The sequence below is a fragment of a genome, unplaced genomic scaffold (genome assembly GCF_019419815.1).
Source record: "Pyrus x bretschneideri cultivar Hongxiangsu unplaced genomic scaffold, Pyrus_bretschneideri_v1 Contig36, whole genome shotgun sequence".
In the NCBI taxonomy this organism is placed as follows: domain Eukaryota; kingdom Viridiplantae; phylum Streptophyta; class Magnoliopsida; order Rosales; family Rosaceae; genus Pyrus; species Pyrus x bretschneideri.
In genome coordinates, this window is record NW_025999679.1 from 2,519,641 (window position 1) to 2,530,422 (window position 10,782).

Genomic DNA, 10,782 nt, shown 5'->3' on the forward strand with positions numbered 1-10,782 from the left:
AAAAAATAATAATAAAAATAAATAAATAAATAAATAAACCTTTCTTTTATTATCTCGAAATTAATCTCATATTTGATGAATAGGATTAATTTTTAATGGGGTCTGGGAAGGTTAAAGACATTTTAATTTATTTTCGGCTACAGTTAAATGGTACACGTTCTCTTAAAGCTTTAAATCGAGAAATCACTTGTATTTTTACCACCTTAATGCCTAGAACCCAAAATTGAAAAGCAAATTTGACTTAAAATTCTACCTCATTTTTAAGGGGACAACTCATAGGCATGGTTCAAGTATCTTTAGTCCAAGCTTTCTCTGGGTTCCCCTTCGATTAGCTTGAGGGGGTGTGAAGGAACAACTCATAGCTAATAGTATGTAGAGGTGTATTTTAGAGTTTTGTAACTAATCTTTGTGTTAGAGATTTAATTAAGTACAATTAGTCACTAAGCTTTATTAGAGAAATGCATAAATACTGAGTTGAATTCCTTAGACCATCTCCAATCCTTGGCTTAAAACCTAAATTTTTTTAGCCCAGAAAATTTAGGTTTTAACCCATAAACAGTTTTTTTGCTCCAACCCTCATGGTCTAAAATTTTTAGCCTCAAATTATTAAAGAATGAATTTAAGCTATTTTTTCAAAAGTAACTTTAAAAAAAATTTATGTTGACTATCTTAATTTAATTTTATGAACATTTTAACCTAAAAATATATAGATTCCGATAAATATTGAAAAATTACTAAATCAACACCATGAAACTGATGAAATACTATGGAAGAATATTAAACACATGATAGAGATGTATATTAGCCATTGGATTTAATTTTGGATCATTAAAACTTCTTTCACCGTTAGATTTGACTATATTAGATATTAACTGTTGAATTAAATAAATTCATAAAATTAAAAATTAAACATTAAATCAATTAAACGTGGAATGTTGGATACCAACAGCCCATTTGAATGTATGCCATTAGATTGTATAAAAGAGTTGTTAGGCACATCAATGAAATAGGCAAGTGGGCGACAAGCTCACGTGGGTGGGTCCTCAATTTGTAGTGCATGGCGCGTTCCCTTTCGTCCTCAGGCGTTTCGCTTTCAACACCAAACTTCCACTCGCTCAAGTATCACACCACTAACCCAAACCTCCAAGAGTTGGAGTTGATCTTACACATTAAGAAATAAATATAGAAAACTAGATTTTAATCCTTCAATAAGATGAAGTTTAGAAAAATGTCTTAAAGACGATTAAAAATTGGTTTTAGTCCCTAGACTCTATTTAATGCCAGCATCTTATATAAGAAAATATTTTTGTAAAAATTTTTTGATACACATGTTTTTGCATATTTTCTTATATGCCACTAATTCATTACAATATATTTAGATACGAATATTTCGGTACACTACGTTAGTATAATATGTTTACGTACAGACATTTCGGTACACTAGTTTAGTATCATATATTTAGGTACGGAATTTTTCGGTACACTTATATTTTTGCATATTTTCTTATGTGCCACTAATTCATTACAATATATTTAAGTACGGATATTTTGGTATATTAATTTAGTAAAATACATTATGATAGGTACACTAATTAAAGAAAGTAAAATAAATATATTTCACCGTACCACTTGCTTTAATTGCTTTTTAGGAGAATAATATTGAATGGTATAACTACTACTGGAATACTACTTGCTATAGTTCCTAGTCGTCGGGTCGTCAACACGACTTTTTAGTTCTTGAGTTGTAGTAGTTGCTGGATCATCGACCTTTGTAGGTAGAATCACTGGTAAGCTACTCATCCTTAGACATCAATTCATTTCATTGTGCATATGACAGTTTTACTTCGATTATCCTCTTTATTTATAAACATTTTGCTTCTGTGATTTTATTCTCTCTAATTCTCTGCTTAAATTTCCAGTTTCTCAATAATCTGGGTACTTTGAAGCCATAAGTTAATACTTTTGGTAGATCGAGTTTGTCTTTTTGTTCTTAGCCATAAGTGGTCTTGATCTTATAATTTTGATGAATTTCTGTGTTTTCATCGCATTAGGACGGATCGCATGTCGATTTTTTGTGATCTGTTACGATGTCTTCTTTGCTGTGATGATGAGCGTGATAATGCTTATCATTCTCTCAGTCAATTTCCTGCGCAAACCGCTTCCAACAAGCGTGATTACTATTATGAAACTTCCAACAGAAACACTTCCCAACCCTTCACGTCTTTTACACCAGCTGCATCACCCCTTAAACCGCCATCAACCCAATATAATCATGTCATATCTCCCTTTAGTTCATCTTCATCGTCTCCCAACCCCAAGCCTGCGTCGTCTTTGTCCAAACTCAATACATCTTCATTATCCCCTAAGTCACCACAATCTTGTTCCTTTGAATCGTATTCAACATCCCTTGCAACCCCAACATCTTCAACTAAGCTGCCCCAATCTACTTTTGTTCATTCATATAATTCATCTAAATCACCCCTCAACCCCCCAACATCTTCATTCAAACTGTCACAATCTTTCTCTAGTTCTTCAGCTAGCCCTCCTATACCTTCTTCGTCGTCATCTACGTTTTATACTAGAACTTCTAATATCGTCTCGTCCTCTAAGGCACCTCAGGCTTCATCTAGACCAAATTCATCATCCTCAAAGCCTCCAACTTCTTCTCCGAAACCACCTTCATCTTCCTGTACACCAACAGCTTCTTCCAAACCATCTTCGTCTTCCTCATTTACTTCATCGTCCCCTAACCCTCCAACGTATTCGCTTAAACCTAAGAAACCTTCTCTTCTCAATGCATCATCTCAGTTTTCTCCTAAACTATCTACATCCGCCTCTAACCCACCTCCGGCATCTGCTTCGAAACCATGTCCATCTTCCTCTACTGGACCTCCCGTATCTTCCGCTAAGCTCCGTCCAATGTTTAAGCCAGCTCTATCTCACGCCTCTTCAGATGTATTAGATCAGAAGGGGAAGAAAAGTTATGTATGGGTTGAGAAGGATTCATTACCTATCTTCGCAATTCCTGACAATATAAAAGATTTGATCAAAAATGACATTGCACCGAAAGTTCTAAACCAGCCTCTGTCTCCCGTGACTTATAAGGATTATTTTGCTGCTCTCTTATATGCTGAAGAGTTCTTCTATGAGGTACGCTTGAATATTTGCCCTTTCGTAATGCCTTTTTCCTCTTACTTGTTACTTACAAAAACTATGACCAACATCTAACCTTTTACTTGAGAAAATTTTGAAAGATATGAGGGATTCTATCTGCTTATGAAGTCTCGTTAAGTTGTGTTCGTAGTACTCTACTGCTGCCATTGGTTGGTGGTATGAATTACAGATTGAATCATGCTTTGGTTTGAAACAGAAATGGACTCATTTCGATTTGGAGAATGTCACTGTAGAGTTGCAGAGAGCAGCAGTTTTTAAAAAACCGGACAGGGAAGAGAAAACCTTTGTAGCATTTGATATGGCTTCTTTTCCTGAGAATCCCCCATTCCTTTTGTCGAGGGACTTGGTCCATGTACGACCATCGGGGACAAATGCCGAGCCATTTCAGGTAAACTACGAGCATCGATCCATACACATTCATTGGATTCTAAATGTATATCTCATTTCCTTTAATTATCCATTGACATGATCTTACCTGTTATACAGGGCTTTATATATCGCGTCGTCAAGAGCAGTGTTGTTTTAGTAGAATTTGAAGATGACTTTTATGTTCATCATTATTCGACCCGAAAATATGATGTCAGCTTCTCATTCAATAGAGTCTGTTTGAAAAGAGCTCACCAAGCTGTACAAAATGCATCGGATGCTTTGTTTAGGAACTTCCTCTTTCCTGAGTCTGTTTTGCGTACGAACATTCCCACTGCACCAGCGCTGCTGTGCAATGATCATAAACTTGATCTCAATCAATTATCTGCAGTTCGTCATATTTTAAGCATTCGTGGCTCACCACCTTACCTTTTGGCTGGCCAGCTCTGTGTTGAAAAGAGCGGTTTTAGGCTATCAAGAACTGGAGTGGTGATTAGTGAAGCAGTGTACCAGTTATGCCAAACTTCACACGGAAATAGGATCCTTATATGTGCTCCTAGTAACCGCTGTTGTGATCAGCTTATGAGAAGCTTGTTGAAATGGATTCCTGAGTCGGATATGTTTCGAGCGAATGCTGCATTCCGTGAGAAAGAAGAGGTACCTGAAGACATCCTCCGATCATGCCTTTACAAAGAGACTTGCTTCTCTTGTCCTCCGACGGAGGAACTTTGTGAATTCAGAGTGATCTCCTCCACTTTCATGAGTAGCTTTCGGCTGCATGATAAAGGTCTAACTGCTGGACATTTTAGTCATATTTTTCTGGTGGATGCTTCGTCTGCTATTGAGCCAGAAACATTGGTGGCCTTGACTAGTTTCGGTGACAAAAATACTACTGTTATAGTTACCGGTGAAGCAGGAGACCGTTCACGTTGGGTTCGAGCTGACATCGCTAGGAAAAAGGGACTGAAGATTTCATTCTTTGAAAGACTTTCCAAGTTAGGGCCATAATGTGTTGAAGCCTCAGTTCAATGCTCATCACACAATTGGAGCATTGTCAAGAGTAAGACTCACTGAACATCTACAGGCAACTTTCTGAGTTTTTTCGTCGGCCGCCATTGAATATGTACGCGTATTTTATATTATTCAAATGTGTGTGTGTGTTATCGTACTTACGCTCATCTAGATATTCTTACGCTCATCTAGATGTTTTGCGTATGATTTCTTGTGCATTAAGCTTACAACAATTTTCTTAGATGTCTTTGGTTTCTGAATGTAGTATAGGGGTAGTCGATGGTACTCTAAGAGTATCCAATACTCCGGATATTTTAACATCACCCCACCAATACTCTGAAGCACCATAAAAAAAAATTTATGAGACTTGTCATTTGACCGTTTGGGGGTAAGAAAGTGCAGTAGTAGAAGCTTCATCTTTCAGAAAAGAAAAGGTGCACTTTAAACTCGAAGGAGGAAAGAAAGGGCTTATGGAACAATAATAATCGTCAGGGCCCCCACAGATCGGGCATCCTCATGCACAAACTTTGTACGGTTCCAACCGCAAGGAAAATGTGGTAACTTTGCAGACTGACTTTTGGAAGATTCTCGTTTCAACTAAATACTTGTGCAGATGGAAATTTTATCTGCACAAGTTAGGTTGGTGAATTTAACATCTGAACAAGAGTACTCGATTCAGAATGATCACCCGACTAATTAGTGTATTAACATTCAGAAAGATCACTCCTAGCGTCATCTGATATGCTTTTACTTTTCGTTTTCACAGGCAACCTGCACGTCAAATTCACAAAACTTAATCCCAAATCTGAATGAATTAACAGTTTGAGCCGCACACACCAAGCATAAGAACACTGATTCAGTTTCGAGTTTAGTGTGCGATTCCCCAGTTAATGGTTGGAATGTGCTTTCCAATGCAGCAGAAATGTAAGTCGCTGTGAAGGCAGACAAGTCTAATGAGTAGCAACGCAGTCGATGACAATGTAGGAACACTTTTTTTTTTTAATTTTATTTAAATTATTAGCTTTACTCTCTATTACGCAACTAATAATGTATTTATTATTTTTTACTTCAGGTGGGGTCGAAGTTTCCTGAGATTGACATGTTCAAGGAGGTGTATGTGCGGCCCGAGTATGAGTTCATGGAGGAGCTCTATGTAAATTTTTAGAATTCTCAAATTTATAATTATTATTCATTTTAAATAAATGTCATATAAATATTAATTAACTTGTTTTTATAATTACAAGCTACTATGGTGGAGAGGAGCCAGGCTATCCTCGAGGAGGAGGCTTCCCAACTTCCCCCTGACACCCCCGATAGAGGATGCGTCCCCCACTAGGATGTGGGTCTTTGTATCATGATGGACACCATCGACCAGAGACTTGGTCCTAGGCCGGGAATGTGTATTGGGGCATGGAAAATGCCTGCTATTGTGAGACAGGAGTCTCCTCTTCCACCTCGACCTTGGGACAAGTTCCATCACTGACGGAGTAAGTAGCAGAACTCCAACAGCAGATGGCGGCCCAAATGAGCACATCACGACCCAAATTGCCCACATCGCCAACCAAAGTGCCCATATTGCTGCCCAGGAGTCTAGGATGGCCCAGATCATCTCTGCACATCAAATGTTCCGCTTCAACATCCCCACAGTTACACCTCCTCCTCAAACACCCTCGACCTCCTAGGCCCCCGACCCAGCTCAGGCGATCGGCAGAGTTGACAGTGATGATTTCATGTTGTAGTTTTTTTTTTTGTTTTTTTTTTAGACATTACTACTTTTTAAAATTTTTCCGACTTGTACGTACATTTTTCTATTTATTTTAAATAAATATTTTTCCTTATCAATTACTGTTCCTAAATTCATTAAAAAAAACAAAATTATTTTTTTTAAAATTCATTTTATAAACATTTAAAATTAAAACAATTAAAAATGGTTTGCACAACGAAATAGGTTGTTGTCCCCATTAATACGCGCAATGACGGGGATAAATCTTGCGAGAAGAAATTCTTCGTCCCACTAAACTATATGTGATGAAGTGACTCTTCATCGCTCTGTCCTTGCACCACGAAAATTTTCGTCCCTTTACACTACATGTGACGAATGTGCTTGGTACCCTTTAACTTAATGTGACGAAGCTTCAATTCGTCGTGCAAACACTTTTGTGCGACGATTGTTCTTCTCTTTGTTGCTCAAGACCTTTCTTTACGAGCCTTACGCAACAAAGAGGTGGCGACGAAGATTTCGTCGTATGTTATTTTAAGCAATGAAAATCTTCATTGCGCGACAGTTATTGTTTTGTCGCGATAATTGTTAACAGTAGTAGTGTTATATGATACTAGTTTGACATATTGACTTTTAAAGCTTCGTGTTTTTTATTATTCATGCTTTAGTGTTCAATATTATTGGTCAAATAGTACATGAATTATGGGGCAAGTATGCTGGGAAGAGAAATAGAGTTGGAACTTGGGATGCAAGAATTGTGGAATAGTGAAGCTAGCACTGCTAATTTTTTACACCGATAAGAGCAAATGAGGAAGTTTTTAGTTGTTAAGGGTATATTAATACTTTCAATACAACTTTTTGTTATAATTCTTATAAACTTAAAAAGGTTGTTATAATTTTATATGGGTCCAAATTTTAGTATTTTTTTTTTTTTCAAATTTCCCATTTGAAAACTCCTACAAATTCCATATGGATTTCAAGGATTTCTGTGGACTTCAGTTTTTTGACATTGATGGATTTTTATAGTGACACTTCTTTAATTACAAAATTTATAAACTATTATAGAATTAAAAATAATAAAAAGGATTTTATTACAAATAGTCCCTAAGATTGACTAACATCATTAAGATAATTTATGAAATTGAAAATCGATCAATTTAGTCCCTGAAAATAGATGTCACAAATCAATGTCGCCCTTCCATCAAAATTGTGTCAAAAATTCTATGAATAAGACTTCGCTGCTGAAATTTCAACAGGAATTCCTGCTTACACCCAATCCCAGTGGACAATGTTCAACAGCGAAGTTAATTCCAAATTCTATTATGTGCTGATGTGGCTTATAAATGGGTCCCACAAGTCTTTTTTTTTTTTTTATAACAAATTGACCCATAATATCAAGAGAGTTCTTAAAATTGAAAATCGATCAATGTAGTCTTAAAAATAAGTGTCTCAAATCAATATGGTCCTTCCTTGTAATTATGTTAAAAAAATAATTATGTGCTGATATGGCACATAAATGAGTCATACAAGTCTAATCAAATTAAAAATAAATTAGCAATAGGTTTAATAATTTAATAATTAACTTAAAAGTTGTCAACCTAGAAACCTGGTCACGCAATCACCTCTGATCCCAACCCACACTCCTCTACCTCCATCTATGGTAGTTTTCACCGTCTTTTCTCTAAAAACAAATTATCAAGACACCTTTCACCAAATTGGACTAGGATCGAGATCACCTATGGTGATGGCTCGGATTGTCAACAACTTTTGTTACACCACTATCAACATTTGGGTGATCAACAGCCTCACAACCTTTATCTTGGAGAGTTTGTTGGGCGCTCCCCCAGTGATCTTGATGACGCGGAGAACGGCGAACTCTGCCTTGAGATAATTTCACTGTGGAAAAAGTTATTTTGACAACTTTTTTAATTAATTATAATACCACATCAACACATAACAAAATTGTGATGGAATGATCATATTAATTTGGGACACCTATTTTTACGAACTACATTAATTGATTTCGATATCATGAACCATCTTAATGATGTGGGTTAATTTCAAGAAGTATTTGCGATAAAAACCCAAACAAAAATGCTTTTGAAAAGAAATTTGACGAAGGTTTCTGTGGTAACCCCTATCTCCTCACTAACGTTCTACCACACACCCCCCCCCCCCTTCTCTCCCCCCTTTTTCCCCCCAAACACCAAACCAAAGAGAGCAAATCTCTTCTTTACCTCACAACTTTCAATATTCTGCAGACCTCTTATATGTGTTATTGGTCATTGATAAATGATTTGTATTCTCTTTAAATTTTAAATTTTAATGAAGAGAAAGAGAAACCTATGGGGACTCTCCCGATGACGAGACTCGCAGTCTTACACTATGATGAGTGGGGTCGAAGTGAATCTAGAATGGTGTTCGTTGGTTTGTCTGCGTCACTGCGTTTGTGGCTGCAGTTGGTAAAGATAGGTGAAATTGATCTAAATTGGTCTCTATTTTTTTATTGGTTGTCGTTAGCTTTAAGGGCTCCCTAGATGGAAAAATGGGTTACTTTAGAACTCAAGTGAGATTTTGCATTAGAAGAAGATCAACTTCTTTGGGTGACTTTTTTTGTGATCAAAGAGCACATTCAAGAGAGAAAAGAGCAGGAAGCTCAAATATAGCAATGAGCTTTCACAAGTGAAACATGCAAAGCCATAAAAATAGAAAGCAATCAATGGATTTGAAATTCTAAGGGGTGAGGTGGGATTCTTTTTTGTCTTGGTTATATAAATTTCTTGCTCTCCAATCTCACAAAATCCACACTTTAATGAAATTCTACAAAATCTTTAATTTTATTTTAATACACCTCAATTTGGATGAAATTTTAAAATGTCTATTAAAATCTCAATTTTTTTTTATTTGAAAATGGGACTAGTTGACTTCACCACGGCAATCCACCCTTTCGGAGGACGGGAAGACTCATAGAGGCATTTGTGCCTTCCCCTGTCCACTATTGTGCAATTCACCAATGTTAAGAATCAAACCTATAACATGTCATGTGGAATGCGGCTTCAAATTCATCCCAACCACTGGGTCATCCCGTGGTGGTTATTAAAATCTCAAGTGACTACACCTAAATTTGCATTGATTCTAAAAATGTCTATTATAATCCTGGTTGGCTACACAAGAATTTTAAAATCTTTTAAATTCTCTCAAATTATAGTTTGACTACATTCCTTAAATAGTCCAGTAGCATTTTTTGTTAAACACTAAAAAAAAGTTTCAAAAAATGCTATTCATACTACTTTTTTTTAGCAAAATTTACGTATAGAGTACACTTCTAATACTTAATTTTATATTGAGACAACATTTTTTTAAACATTTCAAGAAAAGACAAAAGTTAATACATTTGAAAGATGACATCATTCCTTTTTTTTTTTTTTCTTTGGATTTTAAGTTACGAAAATACCCTTTATAGTGGTAAAGTATTTTCACACTTCTATCTCATTCATCTTTTATTCCCTTCTATTCCATAAATATTGACCTGATTTTGCCTTCTCTCCCATTTGTACTCATCTGATAGCCGATACCTACGTTTTAGCGCCAGAAAATATTTTGAACAAATTTATTTTAGAATACCAAGAAAAAAAATAAATAAATAGCTTCATTATCATTAAGAAGAAGAACGCTCAAAAAGAGTTATTGAAGCAAGTTGATAACTGGGCTATTAATGTTGAGAAACTACAAGGGAGGAAGGAACTTCCCTTCCCTTACTGTTGTTGCTGTTGAACAATTTTATTAAGTGGATAAAATTGTTTTCATGTTTTTGGATTGGGTATTAGTTGTTTTCATAGTTTTATCTCTCCTCAATATGTTTAAAAAGTAGTTGAGTTCCTTGAAATATAGTAAAAAAATTTGTCTCCATATGTAAAGCTCATTTTTTATAGAAGTTTTTATAGCATTTAACAAAAAAGGCTATCAATTGATGCTATAGAAACCTATTTTTTTAGTAGTGTGACTGCTCATGAGTTGCTTCGGCTACATGATAAGCGCGTGAACTTCAGTCATACTTTTCTGGTGAATGTTTTAGCAGCTGTTGAGCCGGAAACCGTTCACGTTGGGTTCGAGCTGACATTGCTAGGGAAAACGGATTGAGAATCTCTTACTTTGAATGACTTTTGAAGTCAGTGCCATGTTGTATTTGTATAGAAGCCTCAGTCCAATGTCCATCACGCGATTGGAAAATTAGCAAGAGTAAGAGACTCATTGAACACCTATGGGTTTTAACCAAAACTTTCTAAGTTTGTTTGCCAGTTGCCGTCGAATGTGTGTATATCACTTTACTTGCGTGCGTCTTGATGTTTTGCAGATGATATCTCATGCATTAAGCTAGAAACCCTTTGTCATAGATGTCAACCGTGTCATTGTTTTTACATGTAGTTTATGAATTTGGTTTAGTGACGCTCAGTCTCCACTTTATTGAATATTTTGAGTTCAAATCTCATAGATGGGCTTTAGATGAAAGA

At 36.0% G+C, this 10,782-nt stretch overlaps 1 protein-coding gene across 3 annotated transcripts; it reads left to right on the forward strand.

Moving 5' to 3' along the window:
- The first annotated feature begins 1,629 nt into the window (after positions 1-1,629).
- On the forward strand, positions 1,630-4,794 carry LOC103950488 (probable RNA helicase SDE3). 3 transcript variants are annotated; one of them, XM_048591998.1, is made up of 5 exons: positions 1,630-1,787; positions 2,052-2,562; positions 2,599-3,150; positions 3,371-3,562; positions 3,661-4,794. In XM_048591998.1, the coding sequence occupies exons 2-5, from the start codon at positions 2,062-2,064 to the stop codon at positions 4,546-4,548; spliced, it is 2,133 nt and encodes a 710-aa protein (XP_048447955.1). In that variant the 5' UTR covers positions 1,630-1,787; positions 2,052-2,061; the 3' UTR covers positions 4,549-4,794. The 3 variants fall into 3 exon arrangements, with proteins under 3 accessions (XP_048447955.1, XP_048447956.1, XP_048447954.1); XM_048591999.1 differs by having other exon boundaries at positions 2,052-2,420; positions 2,496-3,150; XM_048591997.1 differs by having other exon boundaries at positions 2,052-3,150.
- The last annotated feature ends 5,988 nt before the right edge of the window (positions 4,795-10,782 follow it).

What these genes read in the sequence shown, in the direction of transcription:
- LOC103950488 (XM_048591997.1), top strand. Translation starts at nt 2,062, where the DNA reads ATGTCGATTTTTTGTGATCTGTTACGATGTCTTCTTTGCTGTGATGAT. An exon ending in CTGAAGAGTTCTTCTATGAG is followed by an intron (nt 3,151 to 3,370) that starts GTACGCTTGAAT and finishes GGTTTGAAACAG; the next exon opens with AAATGGACTCATTTCGATTT. An exon ending in CAAATGCCGAGCCATTTCAG is followed by an intron (nt 3,563 to 3,660) that starts GTAAACTACGAG and finishes CCTGTTATACAG; the next exon opens with GGCTTTATATATCGCGTCGT.